General features: G+C 36.7%; 1 protein-coding gene across 1 annotated transcript in view; it reads left to right on the top strand.

The window, feature by feature from the left end:
- Positions 1 to 19,776, top strand: part of PLCE1 (phospholipase C epsilon 1) — a 284,605-nt gene that overhangs the window by 106,454 nt on the left and 158,375 nt on the right. Inside the window, exon 2 of the mRNA XM_077822515.1 lies at positions 7,800 to 8,085. Coding sequence (XP_077678641.1) covers positions 7,800 to 8,085 — 286 coding nt within the window. The remainder of the gene's footprint in view (positions 1 to 7,799; positions 8,086 to 19,776) is intronic.

The raw sequence follows: 19,776 nt of genomic DNA, 5'->3' as shown, positions 1-19,776 counted from the left end.
CTTGACATCATCTGTTATTAGCTCTCCTTCACTGCTCTGTAGTGGATCTGCAGTTTCTTTCCATTTTCTCTTGCTCCTAATTTATTTATAGAACCTCTTCTTGTTACCTTTTATGTCTCTTGCTAAGTGTAACTAATTTCGTGCCTTAGCCTTTCTGATTTTATCCCTTTCTGAATGTAATTAACTAATCATAATAAAATCCTAGACCTAGTGTAGGATCGAGAATTTTTACTATTAATTTCTCTTAATTTTAAATGCTATATACACATGTTATATCTGAATGGTTCCTGATTCAATGAGAGAAGAACATGTTATATCTTCAGAGTCAAGTCTTGAGAGAGACTGCCTATGCTTTGGAGAGGTTTCAATATCTACTGATATGTTTGCTCTGAAAGTAAGGTTATATAATGTATAATTAGTAAATGCTAATAACACTCTTTGCTTAAACCAATCAATTAAAATAGACAATATTAGACAGGGTCACATTTAAAATCTATCTGTGAACTTATGGTGTATATTCACAAAGTAATTATCTGTGCAACACCTATACCATTGAGAATTGAGCATATTATTATAGGCATTGCAGTTAGTGACACCTATAGTTAAAGTTGTGTGTGCTCTCCTTTGTAAGATCATAGTTTTGGTTGCTTATAACTTTGGCAAACTTAACACTTGGCCTGAAATTTTGCATTTTGGGTATGAGCCTCAAGTTATTTGTTTTGTTCTTTTAATGTTTTAGCTAAAACAGTTTAGCTCTTTCTGAGAACAAAGAGAAAATATGTTGTTTTGTCTATGCTGGGGAAAAAAGTGCATGAATCTAAGAGAGCACACTCTCCTACAGAACTCTTCGTTTTTCCTGAGTCTCAACATTCCTTGGCTATCTAGAAAATAACCGTGAAACCCACTTCCAGAGCTTGTCTCTCCATCCTTTTCTAGGGGCAAGTGCACAGAGAAAATAACTCATCTTCTGTTACCATCTACTCTTCGCTCAAGTGGTAGAGGACTGTATTGGGGATCTTCAGATATGAGGGCTGATGATGACCCGTGGGGGGCCTGTATTGTTCAACATGATGAAATTTTTTCTTTTCAATTTTTAATTTTTTAAAAAAATTGGGAAATATCATTTTTTAAAAAGATTACATTAAATAAATATCAAGGTTGCAAAGTCAAACACTCAAAAGTTAGGAAACACCAGAATTAAGGTACCCTGTGCAATCTTTATTTGGCCTCCTTGTGCGTATGAATTATGGGCAGACTTTACTTATATGATTACACTGTTTTTTCCACAGGATCCCTGTCTTACTCAGTGCACAAGCTGGACCTGCTTTGAGGATAAATCAGGGTTGGGTAGTGAAGAAACCTTGTCTTTAGGACCCCTGCTTCATTTGTTACAGAAGCCAGAAAGTATGTGGTGAGTGAGGCAGGGAACTGCAGGAAAAGAAAGGGTTATTTCATGGTTTAGGCAGTTGAATTTCACCCTGGAAAAAAGGATTCTATGCCTACTTCTGCCACAGGATTTCTTTATGATTTTGGTCAAACCACATTGTGATGGGTTTGGTCATAGAGATCCCCTTGGGACTGTCACCTGATGTGCTGAAGTTACCTCTGAGCCCATTTTCCCTGCCAGCTTGGGACTCCAGAACCCTGCCTTGTTGAGCCAGACACTCTAGCCTGCTGCAACACAGACCCAGGTCTGGTCCACACCCCCAAAGCTGCAGACTTCAACCAAAAACTGCTCAGCAGGTCACCTATCTCCAACACCCAGAAACCCAGCTCCAAACCCAAATAAATCCGTTTTACTCTGTATAAAGCTTATATAGGGTAAACTCATAAATATTCCACCCTCTATAACACTGATAGAGAGAGATGCACAGCTGTTTGCTCCCCCAGGTATTAATCACTTACTCTGGGTTCATTAATAAACAAAAGTGATTTTATTAAGTATAAAAAGTAGGATTTAAGTGGTTTTCAGTAATAACAGACAAAACAAAGTAAGTCACCAAGCAAAATAAAGCAAAAACACACAAGTGTAAGCCTAATACATTAAGAAATTGATTACAGGTAAAATCTCACCCTCAGAGATGTTCCAATAAGGTTCTTTCACAGACTAGACTCCTTCCTAGTCTGGGCTCAATCTTTTCCCCTGGTTCAGTTCTTGTTCGTTCCAGCAGACATCTTAGGTGTTAAGCAGGGGCTGTCTCATGACTGGCCCTCTTTGTTCTCTTCCACCCCCTTTTATAACTTTGGCACAAGGTGAGAATCTTTTGTCTCCCTGGGTCCCCATTCCTCCTTCTAAATAGAAAAGTACCAGATTTAAGATGGATTCCAGTATCATGTGACATGGTCACATGTCCTGTGAGACCTCATTCTTCATTACCCACAGGCTGGCCCACACGTACACAGGAAGGCTTGCAGGTAAATAAACCATCTACAACTAATGTCCTAGTCAATGGGAGCCATCAAGATTCTAAACCACCATTAATGAGTTATACTTCATATTTCTAGCTTCAGATACAAGAATGATACATGCATACAAATAGGATGAACGCCCTCAGTAGATTATAAGCTTTGTAATGCCTTACAAGAGACCTTTTGCATGAAGCATATTCCAGTTACATCATATTAATAAGCATATTTCCATATGGAGTGCAACATCACACATATAATCCAACATTTTCACAGCTGGCCACAGTGTGTCCCTCATTTTCTGTGTACCCAACCTGAGACACCTGGATTGTGCTTTCTAGAAGCTCTAAGCACTCACAGCCACAACTGAGGATAATAAGAGCTGATCAATAAACCTATAAAGTGCTATAAAATGCTATGTACTCCGAAAACTCTTGGTTTCTCAAATTGGGTATTCAAAAGTTGTTGATAGTTTTGAAAAGTTTAGGTTCAGTCTGTGTCTCAGTTCCCCAGGTGTAAAATGAGGATAATACCACTATTTCACCTCACAGGGATGTTTGAAGATAAATTCATTAATATTTTTAAAGAACTAAGATATATGAGATCACTATAGACAAAACCTTTAAGGAAAGTAATGGTTCTGTTTTCAGTGCAGGGCTTGGATGGTATGCAGTAAATAATGCATGGGGCCAACATCAAATGATGAGGATTGAAATAATTACATATTTACAGTAACCATTCAGTGAGCACACTCCATCCTGTGCGCTAAATGAGGCAGGGGTCCTGTGGACAAAATAGGATGTGATCATGTAATTAAAGACTGTATTGTAATGCACATATATATAAGGGGGCTGGATTGAGATGGCATGGGCTACATTAATTCTGGCATTTCCTAACTTTTGTGAGCTTGACTTTGCAACCTTAACATTCTTTTAATAAGGTTTTTAAAAAGTAATATATATAGGCCGATATGGTGTGGTGTAGAATACCATGGGGGAGGAACTCCCTTTTCTCCTGAACAGCATGGAGAGAGAGATGTCTCCATGGGCCCTGTGTTCAGCATTTCTTGCTACACCATTCTGAAATGCATGGCATACAATCACCCAGTTTTTCCCTGAAGTTGTTTACTGGAGGAAGTACCTCTTCTGAGAGCACCTTTTCTTCCTTGGTCAAAATTAGGACTGTGTTCTTGCTTAGAGTTCATTCTTGCTTTCCTTGAACTAAGTAACTAACTTCATGCCTATATAGTCCAATCCCCTGCTTGGAGCAGGGGGTGGGACTAGATGACCTCCTTCTAACTCTAATCTTCTATGAGTCTGTGATTGTGCAGAATTCATAAAACAGTTGCATTCTAAAAAAAAAAAAAAAGTGCCACAATTAAAACCTTAATGTTTTCCATAGAATGTTAGAAAAAGTTAAGAAACCAGATGAAAAATAATATTAATTATGGAAAAATGACAAGGTCTCATGCCTTTATTTCAGTATACCATTACATTCTCACTGGAGTTAAGAAATCTATATTTGTTATCTAGTAATAAGCTAAGTTTGATTCATCCTGTTGACATCAAATGCCTAAAGATCTCATTCATTGTTTTCTAATTTTAGAAGGAGCCCTTAGAGGTCAGTCAGGTTGTCTCAACATTGGGTTCTGAGTCACAGATACTGTATTTCTAATAAAATTAAGAGCTTCAGAAGTGACTCACCTTGGAAAAGTTTAAATCCATGGAGATTGTTTATGTGGTTTACATTCTATATTAACAAGTCTGAGAGTTTTCTGTCCGGGAGTAATTGAATTGCATTACTAAATGTGATATTAAATTATCAATTATCATAATAGTAAATTACACATTATAGACTAAATAAAATTGAAATTTGTTTCCCCAGAGTTGTTGTATTGGAATAAACAAATACTAAATTTAAGTTTAAAATATTTATTTTAATAAACATTGCATTATATTTGAGTCCCAAATATTATGGCTCAAAATGAATTCCAATATATTACTTGGGAGCCAAATGCTGCAGCACTAGTTCAAACAAAACATCAGTTGCTTTCAATGAGTGTTTTGCCTGAATGAAAACTGCAGAATTGGTACAAGGTATCAAAAATATCACCACATTAATTTATATCTTTTTATGCATCTGTTCAAATTACGTTTAGAGTTTTAAGCATGTTGCAACCATGCCTTTAACTATAAGTTGAGTCTAGTTGTACTGTAGTAAAACTGTGTTCATATTGCTGTATGGTGATATAAATTATATGAAAGTAAACCACTAATGGTTGCTGTTTATCTCCCATTGGTATAATATAGAAAGGGCAAAATGGAGTGGGGTCTGCCAGTGAAGTAAATTGAAGCCTAATGCGCACATTTATAGATAGAATTTTTCGTAATTTCAAGTTAAATTACAATGTTAAATATGTGTGAGGATGCTTTGGGAGTAAAACACACAACTGAGGGGCAGGGGAAGGGCAGTTGACCAAAAGCAAACCATTTCCAAAGATCATCTAGAAAAAACTGTTAAGCAAGTAGCACTGTTTGTGCTACCATCACATTACTGTGCATGTCTATAGCACCTTTCACTTAAAAATTCTGAAGTGCTTTATGAATGTATATTTGTATATCATTATAATTAATTATATATATGAAAGTTAAAAGAACAAATAGAATTCAGCCCAATATATGTGAGAGAAGCAGCCATTTTGTCAATAACATAGTCAATGAATTTAAAAAAAACAACTCTAAATAGGAAGTGCTTGTGAATAAGAAAGGCAAAGTGGACAAGCATGAACTGATAGCCTTACACCAAAACTTGCAGATAGCTAGAGGACTTTGGTGAGGAAGATCCAGGGATGAGGTCCTTGAACTGAGAAGACTGCCTCCAGTCTGATCAAAATGAAAGCTGGTGTTGGAGAACAAGGACAACTTGACTGAACTAACATTGCCCTGTTTAATTGTGATAGGACTGAATGTAGTGTGTTTTCAGTGAGGGATCCTTGACTGTGGAATTTGCTTCTGTTGGTGTTCCAGAGTCTGGATTTGTTAATCTTCAGGTTGTGCTGCAAGGCTCATCTGTTTTATACATTTTAGAAGGGGTGATGAATAATTGCTTGGTATAACTTTATAGTCTGAGCTGTGGTGGTTTGGGAGAGTCCTTATTTTTGGGACCTTAGACCCTATTTTATATTGCTTTTTATAAAGATTGTATGTTTGCCCTGGATGGGAAATTTTGTAGTAAATAGAAATACATACATAAGTTGGACTTTGGCCACAACACCGTAGCTAACATTGCCAGGTTAAATGTAAAAGGGATCTTTAATGGAACAAAGTCTTAGTTTTACATCTTATTCGGAAGATGGTATCTCTAGGGAATTGATTAAAGAAAAGTGCCTGAATCACTAGCACCACTCTCTACCACCTAGGTTTTTTTTGGTAGTCTCGTGTCTAAGCAATGAATCATCATTATACTGATTAGCTATCAAGATCTCATGGAATCACAGTACAAAGTTATTGAAGGACGGAACTAATGGTCTGAGTCCAGATATGACAGTACTATGCACCTTTACAAGGTGGTCTGGGCTCAGGACTCTCTCATCTATTCAGTTAGGGTGAAGAGTATTATGGAGATCGAGTCACTTGTAGGAGGAAGATTTGTTCATGGTACAATGACAGATAAGTGCTTACCCCTCCCATGGACTTTCATTAAAGTTAGGTGCATAACTGTCATCTGTAACTTTGAAAATCTCCCTTCAGAGGCACTTCAGTTCTGATTTCAGAGTGCAGCAGACTTTGTCTTGTTGTCCTACATAGTGTATGAGGCAAAATCCACTGCGTTTATAAAAAATATTCTAGTAACATTAGTACAACCTTGGATGCCGTATTTTTGACAATTGTTTGTGTTTGTAGATTTTGTTGATACTTTCCCTCACAGGTTTCAGAGTAACAGCTGTGTTAGTCTGTATTCGCAAAAAGAAAAGGAGTACTTGTGGCACCTTAGAGACTAACCAATTTATTTGAGCATGAGCTTTCGTGGCATCCGATGAAGTGAGCTGTAGCTCACGAAAGCTCATGCTCAAATAAATTGGTTAGTCTCTAAGGTGCCACAAGTACTCCTTTTCTTTTTCCTTCACAGTTCATCCTGAGTAGCCTACCTTCCGCTGCTCTGTATCTAGATTTCCCCTTTCTTTATAATGTGTTCTCTTTCCTTTCATGTCGCCATGTCTGGAAATACTGTAGCAGTGAACCTTGCTGTGAGGGTGGAGAGAAAGGAAACCCAAGAGCTAATAAAATAATTTTAAAAAGCAAAGCAAATGCAGTCAGTCTCTCACCTAGTAAAATCCTTCCTTAATCTGCAGCATTCATAAGATTAACTTGTCGGTTTTAAAACTACTTAAATGTTAAATTCAGGAGTAATTATTTCAGGTAGAGTAGATTTATTGAGTGAAGTGAGAATAATGATTTAACTCCAAAGGTGTAAATTGCTTGCACTGCTGTCTGGTTTCGGGACAGGCCTTTGCAACTTCTCGGTATCCATACTGGTAACTATTTAGCTAACCTTTTGCTACATTAACTTTTGGTTTGCTAATTCACATTATTTAATTTCAAAAAGTAAATCTTGAAAACAGAGTATTAACATTAATCGGCAGTTTAGCCATATAAGACTGTGAAATATCAAGTGTTTGCTTGTATATTACATGAAAAAGATTTCTGGAAGCTTTTTGCTTTGATCATTAGGCTCTTTTAAAGTAAACAAAAATTACTTGGTAGCTAAGCCATAGAATGAACTTAATTAGTGTCTGAGCATGAGTATTGGAAAAAGAGAACTAAACCAATATTAGGCAGAGAACCTAGGCATATGCTGGATGTAGGTAATGAGCATAATACCAGAACATTTTGAAAGATTGTTCTTATGGATTAAAAAAAAACAAAACCCTAAACCAAAAAAATCTCTTAATGAAACTGTTTTTACTGCCATTGAAATCAATAGGACATTATTAATTAGTCAAAAAATGTCTAGTCTTATAATAATGTCATAAATAATTTTTAATTTAAATGTTGCCTCAATTTCTCTTCATGGCATATTTTAGTAATATGATGATCAGTAAAGCCTGTTTGGAATTGGGACACACTAAAGTTGTAGTTTTTAAGCATCCTGTTAGAAAACAGCCTTATTTAAATAGCTAGTTTAAAATCCCCACTCAAAATCTTTGCAAATAAGGTTTGGATTCTTAGTATTTTACAGTTTAATATATAAATACAATGTTCCAGCTGCTAGAGTCTTTACTCTTTGAGCCCATTGAACTTTTACAAGAAGTCATGCTGATGTTTTTTCGGAAGGTTCAATTTATTGTCCTCAGCAAATTGAACTAACACTTCATGCTTTTATATTTTTCACAGATCTACAATGCAGTGAAGGAGGAAGAGGCGGCGGAAGATACTTTTGAATATTGTCTCCATCCTCTGAGAGAGCTTCCAACACTAGATGCAGATTGCAGATGCAAAAACGTCTCTTTTGTAAAACCATGCGTAGAAAGTGCTTGCCCTGAGTACCGTGCCACTTTACAAAGGACGTCACTCTCTAACTTTATCACTGGTGCTCTACTAGAAGCAACTACATCACTGGGAGCAAGAAGTGGTCTTCTAAACATCTTTGGAGGGTCAACTGGAAGAACAATGCTTAAAGGTAATAAAGGAAAATTTTGTTGTTTTTAACTTTTATACAAATATATTAAATACAGAAAATCTTCATATTATAGAATGCTGCACTGTGTACAATAATGTATATTCCCCTCTGTGGAACTGGCGTAGATAGGCGAAAGTACTGTATGCTTGCAGAAGCTTTCCTGTACAATTCAGTCGGTGAAGAAGTGGGTAGCTGTGTCAGTTTGGTGAGATAGTAAAAATGCCTGTAAACTGAAATATTCCATATAACAAAAGAAATGTCAATATTTGTTTCTCTTTAGAAATGTTCCTGTCACCATCCCAATAATTAAAGTTTATGCCATAGTTGTCAAGACAGGTTTCTTTGTACTGTAATATCTAAATATTTGGCAAGAGCTCCTTTTTATCAATTGAATGGACTCATTACTTTAGACAAGTCTATACTATATCTAATAATTTTTGTTGTCATTATTATTTTACACAGTACTATACTATAAGCATATGTGGTTCGTTAAATACTGGTTTTCTATGCCCTCATCTCTGTTGTATCTGAACACCTCAGATACATTAGTGTACCCTATAAGAAAGGGAAGTGTGTTTTCTCAACTGGGGTTTTGAAGCAATAGAAATTGTTACTTGCCCAGAGTCGCCCAGAGTCACACAGAGTCTGTGACAGAACTGGGAACAGAATCAAGATCTCTTGGGTCCCAATCCAATTCCTTAATCAGAAGATCATCCTTCTTCTCTTTACAGACAAATAATGGTACAGTTCCTGCTCAGAAGAGTTTACAATTGAAGGCCTCACTTCTGCAATCTGATCAGTGTGATTGGATCCTTGAGCCTGCGTAGAGTCCCATTAAAGTTAATGAGACTATGCATGAGTACAGTTGTCTGCTCATGCAAATCGGCTTATAAATTAAAGCCCTAAAATGGATGGGGGGGATTAGGAATAGGTGGTAAACTGTGAGTGGAAGAGGGCTAGGGATGTGTCAGCAATAAGAACTTGCAGTTTAGGTCACTATGCACAAGTCTTGAGAGTTTCATTTATTATTATAATAAAAAAAGAGTGCTTATAAACCTTCCTTGAAGAAGTGTGTTTTGAGAAGGAACTTGGAAAAGATATAATGAGATAGAGACAGAAAGGAGGCCCTAGATATAAGCTAAGCGGTCTCAAGGAAGAAGGCATGAAGCTGAGTGCAAAAGAAGGAAGCGAAAGCAGTGATTAGTGAATGGATTGGAAAGGGATAAGAGGAAGAGCTGGAGAGTGTAAGTGTAATGGTAGTACAACAGTAGCAGTGCTATAAATAGGACTAGAAAATGTTCACAAAAACAGAGAAATTATATACGTTTATTTGAAAGTTTATTGAAAAGTAGTTACCAATGTTATATACATCTAACTATGGAAAACCTAGAATCATCTAGTTACTAGTTTGCAGTTACAAAAAATACATTTAAGTTTAAACATTTTGTTCTGTATATTTGTTTAGTTATCTAAATCTTGGTAACTGCAGGTGTTGATCAAAATAGCATTATATAGGGCAAAGATTGGAGGGAGTAGTTAATCATTGTGGAGTAGTACATTCGTTTGCTTAGTGAAACATTCATTTTGCGTGCTTTATCTAGTTCAACAGGGAGTTACCTTATAGGTTGTTTTTAGGGATTGTTTTAGGATATGCTGTATAAAAATGGATAGGGAAGGATATATTGAATGGCACTGTATTTACAGTACTGTATGTTGACAAATATTCGCATATAATAGAATAGCAGATAATGAGATATGAGTTAAAGATCTCTCAAAACATTGTAACAATTTTGGATATACTCTCAAGATACATTTCAGTCTCTGTCAAATGAACTAGAAACTTGTTTGTTACTGAAAGTAAAAAAAGGTCTTTTGTCAAAATGTTTATATATAATATGTGAAACATTCTGTCATCCAGGTTTAAAACATGCTGTGGTGATTAAAATTAAGGTCCTAAAAATTTTAAATGTGTATGTATTAGTACATTTAACTGAAAAATACATTATTGATTTTATGTAAGTACTGTATTGTAACAGGGGCCTGGGAGGGCCGGGTGGCCTGTTGGTTGGAATGCATGACTTCCGGCCCCTTGCTTCCCTGTTCAAGGTGCCTGAGTCTTTGGGGTAGTGGAACCTGGTCCCTCCCACTCCAGCAGGTCCTAGTCCAGGGCCTGTGTGAGTCAACCCCTGAATTATGGATCTCCCTGCGGGGAGTCTATGGCCACTGTCCTGTGCTCCTTCCTACCGCTGTTCCTTCAGTTTGGGGCACAGCCCATATAATCCAAGTTGCTGTGATGGCTTGTCTCAAGCAGTGTCTCCTTGTGCACCTTGGGTGGTATCCTGATGTGGTCCCAGGTTGATTCTGGGTGGGGCAGCTGTAAATTTGGCAGGGTTGGAACCCAACAAGAACTCTGTGCTACAGTTATCGAATTCTCTCTTAGGCCAGGTGCTCCTAAGTCTCCTCCACAATCTTCATTAGCCAGGGAGATGGTACTTATTTCCTGGTGACTGCCTTCACTGGCAGGCTAGTGATCCTTCCCCTCCAGTAGGGAGGCAGCTAGCTCCTGCTTCTTTTACAGTCAGCCCTGAACTGAGCCAGTTTCTCTTTTTCCTCCCACTCCAGGCCAGGCATTGGCTGCAGGTATGACGAGTCGAGGCCGACTGGACCCAAAGGTTCTCTTTAGCCCCTTCCATGCAGTTTCTCCACTTCATCACATATACAAATGCTTTCTTAAACATAAACTGATACTATTCATTCTTTGATGGGAGAATATGGATTGCCTAGGTAATTCTAAGTTTATTCTATGATATCTATGAGAGCAGGAGTATTATAGAATCATAGGGCTGGATGAGACCTCGAGAGGTCATCTACTCTAGTCCCCAGCATTCATGGCAGGACTTAAGTATTATCTAGAACATTTCTTACAGTTGTTTGTCTAACCTTCTCTTAAAAATCTTCAATGATAAAGATTCTACAACCTCCCTATGCAATTTATTCCAGTTCTTAACTACCCTGATAAATAGGAAGTTTTTCCTAATGTCCAACCTGAGCCACCCACCCTTGCTGCAATTTAAGCATGTATCTTATTCTAAAATCGCCATTTAAAAGTTGAATGGATCAAAACTGACTTTGATGGAGGGATGCATGTTTGTTTAATTCTCAAAATATTGACCATAAACAAGAAGGTTGCTTGTTTTATACTATTTATAGAGACTTTGTTTATAGATACAGTGGAGACATAAATTTACTATTGGTAAAATGTCATTATGAAATAAACATCTATCACAAGAGAATTGGCTTTATTGAGGGATTTTGAGTGGTAATGTAGAAGAGACCAGGAAGAGTTCCTGGCTGCTGGGAGGGAGAGCATCTTGGAATTCTTGCTCGTAGTCCTGCCCCTTTGTTGCCTTGGTTCCTTGTGGTACTCTTCCCTAATCTACGTTGTTGGTGACAACCAGGAACATTTCATTTACAGCCATGATGTAAATCCTGTGTTAATTCTGTCCTAACGGTCACAGCAATGGCCACTTCTTATATTTTAGGTGTTACATTTGACATGCATTTGCAAGGAATGACTTTTCTGTCCTACTGAATATCAACCTTCCCATCTAGCAGTGGTAAGCAGTGAAAAGGAAGAAACTTTAAGGAATATGGCAACTCACTCCATCTTACCTGCACCATGGCAGGGAGAGTTTAACTTGTAGTCGACTTAACCTGTAGACAAGCCCTTACTTTACAAAACTACAGAAGTTTTTAAACTACCTATTCAAGTGGATAAATACTTGCAAGCTTCTTTTTAACTATAACATGGGCTACATCTACCCCATATGGAACAAATTATTTACCCATGCAAGAGCTCTTTCTTCAAGATGATGAAAAGTTTAATTTTTTTTCATTTTTAAAAAGGTAAAAAGGTTCAGGAAAATACAATTAAGCATACAGATTATGCTTAATCTGTTTTATTTTTTCCTTTTTCTACAGGTGCATAGCACTCTATCAGTAATACAGTGATACTACTTTACTAATATGCTAAGCCAAGCACCTGCCACAACTCAAGATACATGAGACAGGGAATTTAATTCCTGACTCATTTAATCATTGACTAAATCCATAAAATAACTGAAGAATACAGAAATACTTTTTAATAACTTAAGAATCTGGAAATGTCAAATATTTTGGTTGTTTCAGCTGCTCTATATTCCCCACTGTGATTCAGCAAGACATTGGTCAAAGTTTTACCTTAAGGCTTGCTTTCTCTGTACATGCGTATATTATTTTACAATTTGAAAAATAAATTGAGCCAAATATAAAAAGGGTAGCAAAACGCATGACTCAGGTGTCTCTGGTGAGAACATTTTGTGTCAGCTGTGATTCCAGTAACTGATGTTAACTCTTTATAACTCAAAGGAGTCTGATGTTTTGTTTAAACTAGTGGAAATGGCCATAGGTCTGATATTTTATTCACTCACAGTCTCAGTGACGCAACTCTGGCAGCCTGGAATCCTGTGGAACATTATTGTTAAAGACAGATGTTCCCAGAGGATAAGAGAATTCCCTTAGTTGACCAGAAAATACCAGATTAGTAATTTAACATTGACTCAGTTTAGATTCGACAACCATTCAGATGTAAACAGCAGGAATTTCAGGCTTACAAGGCAATCATTTCACAGATTCATGTTTGACAAGAGTTAAGAAATTAAAACTCTGAGGACTTGTGTGTTAATTATACCATCAACTCTGCTTAAGTGTGTGGATAGAATTTTTTTTCCTGATGTTTTTTTCCACCTCTTTATGGCTGATTCTCTTACTTGACCAATTTTTTAAAAAACCCCAAATAATATTTTAATGTCATTTATGCTTAGTCCTTAGTAAATTGATGGATGTAGTATTTGTTCACTACATACTACTTGTTTCTCAGGGTTTTCTTTTTCATGAGTGTACGTAACATGAAAACTTGAGATAGCTTATTGTAGATTTTATTTTGCTGCCCTGCAGTTTTACATTTCTATATGGACAAGATGGTGACACATACTGTTTGTGACTGGGCCAGATATTTAAAGGAATTTAGGTGTCTAAAGATGCAGTTAGGTACTTAGTGCAATTTTCAAAGCACTTAAGTGCCTAATGTCCATTGAAATCAATAGGAGTTGGGTGTGTCGGTGCTTTTGTTTCACCCCCATATTTACAGAGAAAGCTGTGTCAGAGGGGGATAATTAACCCCCAGTACCACCACTGCCACCATTTCACAGGAATTCTGCTGGAAGAAATTACAGCTGGGGTTCCATAGGAGCCTCTCCTAGTGGTGGCTGGTCAGGAGAGGAGATGAATGAGCGTGTCTCCTGGGTGCGATTTTTCAGACTGCACAGGGTGTTGCCAAGGCTCACGCAGACCAGGTGCTGTATTTGTGTAGTTGAGTCCGATGTTGCTTCAGGCACGTTTTCTGTTGGAGGGGTCTGTAGCCTTTGTTTCCACCAGCAAAAGGTAGCTTAACGCAGGGCATGAATCTGGCCATATTAAGATTTCCTCTGTTGTTAGCTGTGAAATAAAGGATTTGCTGAGTATGAGTGTGTGGACCATGGCTGAGAGAGAGAGTGTGTGCAAATAGTGAAGTTAATTTTAAAATGAAAGTTTGTACATTTTATGAAGTTTAATTAGTCTGAAAAAAATGGGATTTTTAGTGCATGTAGTTAATCCTTTGGAGTGTATCTAAATTGTTTATTATTTTAAAAGGCTAAAAACTCATTTGCATGAGCCTTGTAAAAGTAATGTCCATGGGAACATTTATAGTGTAGAGTGGAACTTGCTTGGTATGTTTATGTTAGCTTGTCAGTCAGAAGCAAAAAAAAACCCCAAGGACCTCAAGACATTGAGTCATCACTAAAGATTCCCTTGAAGTTTTGTTTCCAGCAAACAAATGAGAAGAAAATAATCACTACATTTATAGTAAAATGCTATTTTATTTATGATCAGATAAAATATGTGGGATACTAATATGTGCTTTTGGTTAAATTCTAAGATATCCTTTACAGTTTTCTTATTAAAAGAAATTCTGAATTTTTGTTAGCCTTTCAAACAGACATTTGGTTTCAAAATATATCTAATGTTGTTTTACCAATTGTTCTGTGATCACTCAAAATGTTTTCTATGGTGAGCTATTTTATTCTTTTTATTGATAGAGAAATAATGAACAAAAATTCATATTTTTGTCAATTTTTCGTTAACATATTTTTATCTCTTCTTCATCTCCATGATGAATCTTGTATTATAATATTTAATATTAATTCCTCAGTTATGTAAATTTAGTAGCCGTCAATTGTAGCATTGAAACAACACCAGATTTACATGTTTGTTTTGTTTTCTTAAACCTGAGTGGTGTTATTGCCAGGCTCTATTTCCAGTTCCATATAAAAAAAAAGTCAAGTTTTTTCAAACAAAAAGTGTATGCAGCATGTAACCAAATCACGCTTAAGTGTAGTTATTTGAGTTCCAGGTCTAAGTAAGTAGTTTTCTTGACTTCCGAGAGAGAGGTTACTTATGGTGGCTTTCTTTCCTTAAGTCTTCCCTACCCTAGCTAACTTAATAGATCTGATTTTCCACTTGTGTAGTTCTGCTGCTTGTAGCACTGGAAAAAGTTGGAGTATAGACAAAGTTCAGGTTAGGGTAAGATGAAACAGAGATAAAAATGCCACTATAGCTATGACCCATGGAGAATTATGATATCTGTGTAAGATGATAATTAAGATGCAGTCCAAGAGGTGGCTATCTCTTTATAAGCCCCTCACTTAGTGTTTTTTTACAGTGAATCCGACTTACTGAATGATTCAGAAAGGGTTTTTCCCCCCTATTTTTCCAAGCTAAACAAATAACTGCCTGGGATCCCAGCTTTCTCTCTAGCTATTTGTCTCAATATCTAAGTTGATGCCATATCACTCTATTAGTAAAACTAGGATGGGGTACATACTGGGTGTTTCAGGAAGGAAGTCTTGAAATTAAAAACAAAAAACAAACAAACAAAACCCCCTAACCTACAGGTTTTGTAGTGCTTAGAGTAAAGTTTCCGAAAGCAAAACTAATTCAGTTTATTATCTTTACAGGATGACTGGTCCTTTTTAAGAAGAATGGGTTCAGTTCCACTTGTGACTAATCAGCTGCCTGATAGAAGGCATTAAGTGTGAAAAGCCAGGCAGGTTAGGACACAGAGGAAGCAGAGGTGGGAAGGAGCGTGAGGGAGCTGGTGAGGGTTCCCTGGGGTGAGCTGTATGAGCATGTGTCTCTTCCTCTCTCCCCCATCCAGAAAGCACAATTTGGGGGCTGCTGGGGGTTGGGGGAAGAGCTGGCACAGAGAGAACAGAAGAAAGTTGGTGGGACAAGACTGGCCAGAGTTGGGGAACCCTAACTAGCAGAAGGCTATCAGTAAAGGGGAAGAGCTGGCTCAGCCAGGAGCTAGCTGAACTGAAGAGAAGAGGGTGATTCCAGAGGAATATGAGGGATAGAACTCAGGCAAAGGAGGCATGGGGAATGGAACAGTGGGGTGCCTCCTTGCAGAAGTCTAGAGAGAAGAGCTGTAGCGGAAGACTTGTAAGGCGCTTGGCGAATGGCCAGCATGGTAGTGGTCCTGGAGCAGAGGCACAAATATCATGGGACAAGGATTGTTGCCTCTTAGGTAGGTGAGCTGGAGGTAGGGGGAGCCTGGGATAGGGAGAATAGAACTAATGAACACCTTTGTAACTTGTTTTACTTTGGGATTTGTGAACTGTTTCACTTTGAGGGACCTGTGAATGATGCACTTATATTAATCAAGTGATGTTCAGAAACAGGGCTTACATGAGACTCTGAGAGGGACATTATTTCTTTTCTGGGTGGGCGAGATGGCTGCTGCTCTGATCTGTGGCAAAAAAACTGGGTAACTCCAGTCAGCTCTGGGGACTGAAGAAGGAGTAGCTGAGGCAGGACTTGCATGTATTGCCATGCTTTGCTGCTTGAGGGCTCTATGTGGGCCCTGTAACAACTACCTTTTGCCTACTTAAACAGCACTGATAAAAATAAATGTCACTTGTTCACAGTGCTGCAGGTAAACAAACTTATTTCCTATATAAGACACATATATACAAAAATTTAACACGATTAAAATCGATTTTGTGTATAATTGTGTTCTCAAAATCAAAGGCTCATTTGAGTCCCAGTATTTCAACTTTTATCTGAGGAGGTGGGTAACCTGACCTTTCAGCAAGCAAGCCAAATGCATGTCTTCTTCATGGCTTACACAAAGCATGTCAGTTATGCATTTTGCCACAGTTTGTAGCTTTAAACGGAGCAGCTGCTGCCTGACTGTGAGTGTGGACAAGTGCTGTGTGCTATCCTTTTTGTGGTATTGAAGTACCTGTTCTTCTGGCATTTTAGAAAGAAACTTAAGGTTCAATAAAAGATACTTTAGCTGGTAAGATTTACATTTTTATGGGCTGTAAAACAAGGAGTTAATAATGTCTTTATAAAGCACGACAAGAGATAGAAGTAATGCGTTGCTTTTTAATCTAGTCAACTCATCAGTGTCTGCTATTTAATAACACAGCTTTGAGGACACTTACACTGTTGCTAGGTGGAAAATAAAGCAGACACACAATGTAAACAATGTTAAATGCAAAGGCCTCTCAGACTTGTAAATATGTATTTTGTAGTTTAATTTGTCTTTGAAATGAAAAGGAATAGAAATCTTTCTGGGGTCTGTAGGTACAATTTGTGTTGATTTTCTTCTCATTGCAACTAATTTAGTTTGATGGTGAAATACGTTTGTGGGACATGCATTTATTTCTTACTTTATAATGGTAAGATTACATAAAACAGCTGAAATATTTATATTTGCTCCAATCAACTTTTAAAGAAAACTAAACAGGTGATTGTGTCTCATACAGTAGAATCTCAGACTTATGAACACCTCAGGAATGGAGGTTGTTCGTAACTGTGAACAAAACGTTATGGTGGTTCTTTCAAAAGTTTACAAGTGAAAATTGATTTAATACAGCTTTGAAACTTTACTATGCACAAGAAAAATACTACTTTTAAATATCTTAATTTAAATGAAACAAGCATAGAAACAGTTTCCTTACCCTGTCAAATCTTTTTTTAAAATTTCCCTTTATTTTTTAGTAGTTTACGTTTAGTACTGTACTGTATTATATTTCCTTTTTTTTTTTTTTTTTTGGTCTCTGCTGCTGCCTGATTGCGTACTTGCGATTCCAAATGTGTGGTTGACTGGTCAGTTCGTAACTCTGGCATTGGTAGCTCTGAGGTTCTACTGTAGTTCATAAATAATACAGATAAGATGTCATAATTTAGCAAAATTTTTGGAGTGTGTGAATTAATTTCTGCTTTGGTATCTTATACGTGGCCAGGTTTTAATCTTTTGAAATTATACATATGATTTGCTGCAAATTCGTTCTTTGTAGCTGAAATAGTTTTGTCAATGATTTTCCCTTTTCCTATGTAAAGTACCTGAGTGCATAACATGCAAAATGTGTATTTTGTTACTAATTTCATATATAATTGTGGAGTAACTCTTCTCCTACATTATTAAAAGTGAAAATACTGGTACTTGTGTAATTTAAACACATTTAATAAGATTCTTTGAAACAGGAATCAGGGGTGTATTTTATATGATAATGATTATGCTCCCCAAAATGGGCTGTTAGTTAAAGGATATATGAAACATACACCAATCAAAGAGATAATATCGCACTGCAATAGGAAAATTATAGTTGCTATCAGTAGCTACATTTTCACTTTAACTATTTACAGTATACAACATAAAAGCCCTGATTTGAGTCATGTCTGCATTAATGGCAACATAATAGGATTTACTAGTAAAAATGTAAAGTATTCCTGGAGTTGCAATTAAGGGATTCTGAAAATATGCTAAAAGAAAAGGAGTACTTGTGGCACCTTAGAGACTAACAAATTTATTTGATCATAAGCTTTCATGAGCTACAGCTCACTTCCACTGAATGCATCCAATGAAGTGAGCTGTCGCTCACGAAAGCTTATACTCAAATAAATTTGTTAGTCTCTAAGGTGCCACAAGTACTCCTTTTCTTTTTGCGAATACAGACTAACACGGGGCTGCTACTCTGAAACCTGAAAATATGCTATGATTCAATTTGCAGCTTGCTTGCTTTCAAGAAGAGAAAGTATGTTGCTTTTATTGCCCACCCCTTTAGTTGATTTTTTTCTCCACAACTCAGGGGGCACCCATCTTCCATTGCACAGATTTACAGTACACGATATCACTACTTGAATAACAAAATCAATATTCACATTAATTACATGACAGAGTTGTGTTAGATTACAGAAATTGTGCAAGGTCCTGAGATGTGCAGTGTACAAACAGCAGAATTTGATCCTAGATCTCTAATTCTGACAATATCAAAGTTTCAGTTATTTTAAAAGTATAAATAAAGGTTGAGAAGAATAGTTTAAGTTAACAAAAAGAAATGTAAAGTTACAAAGGTCAACTCAGTCCTCGGATACGTAGAAGTATCTTTCATTGACTTCAATAGTCTGATTTGGTATCATTATACTAGCTTTTTTCTAAAATGAAGGGAGGTGTGAACATTTTTTGTTAATGCAAATTTTTTTATTCATAAATTATTGGATTACATTAACTACAGATTCTCTGTTTGTACATCATTTACTGTGGAAACAGTTGCATGTATTAAAATGCACTGTCCTAAATTTTAATAATTACAGAATAAATGAGCCATCAGTATGTTTTCTCATATCCAAATAGTGAATGTTGTGGTGTTCTACTTGTATAAATATCTAAGCCTAAACATGAATTTTCAGTTCTTTTGTAATTATTTTAAGTGCTTCAGAAGTTTTTTAAAATTAATTAGCAGAATACCAGGGGTTGCACAGTTTAAGGCTCAGTTCCAGTTTGAAACTCTTAAATTTCTGTATACCGGATTTCATATGAATTGGAATGTAAACATTTTAATACAGATTCTTTTTCTTTCTTTGCCAAATTCAAAGGTGCATATCTGCTTCTGGAAGGGGTTTAGACCTGATGCTACTACAGTAGCTCTTCCCCATTTCTTAATTTATTTTTTCTGTGGGACTACTGAGCGCAAAGTAGCTACTCTCTGACCTTCCACATTCCTCCAAGAAAAAAGAAGAAATTTTTAAAATTGAATTATTTGTTAATTTGTGTAGAATATTTGGAAGTGAGGACGCTGGAAGATATTGCAAACATTTGCACACTAGCCATTTTCAATTAAATTCAGTGAATAATCTCTGTACATGCCCATGCATGCTCACAATTCCAGTTTCAATGTGAAGAATCAATGAAGTGAAAAATTGCTTTATTTTAGTTCAAATTTGTCTTCTGTATGATCAATCCTGTTACAGTACTTCTGTACATATCTCCTTCCCAAAATGGCATTAAGCAGTAGGGGGAAATTGTAATAATAGAAGCAAGGAACGTTTGGAACTTTTGTGTGTGTGTTTGTGTGTATTACTATTACTTCTAGAGAAGACATGGTCTAAACTTACTCAGTGGTCTTTTACACAGGGATTTTGCATAATATTCTTTGTGAAATGTGAGTGGGTACTTAAGTAGGGCGGTATCATACATATAGACAAATTTTTCAAAGGTTACTTTGATAACTTGTTCCTGTAAATACTTTTTCTCCTAGTCATTTT

Source organism: Eretmochelys imbricata, chromosome 7 (genome assembly GCF_965152235.1).
Source record: "Eretmochelys imbricata isolate rEreImb1 chromosome 7, rEreImb1.hap1, whole genome shotgun sequence".
In the NCBI taxonomy this organism is placed as follows: domain Eukaryota; kingdom Metazoa; phylum Chordata; order Testudines; family Cheloniidae; genus Eretmochelys; species Eretmochelys imbricata.
Note: the sequence above shows the minus strand (reverse complement) of the source record. Positions and strands in the feature narration are given on the sequence as shown.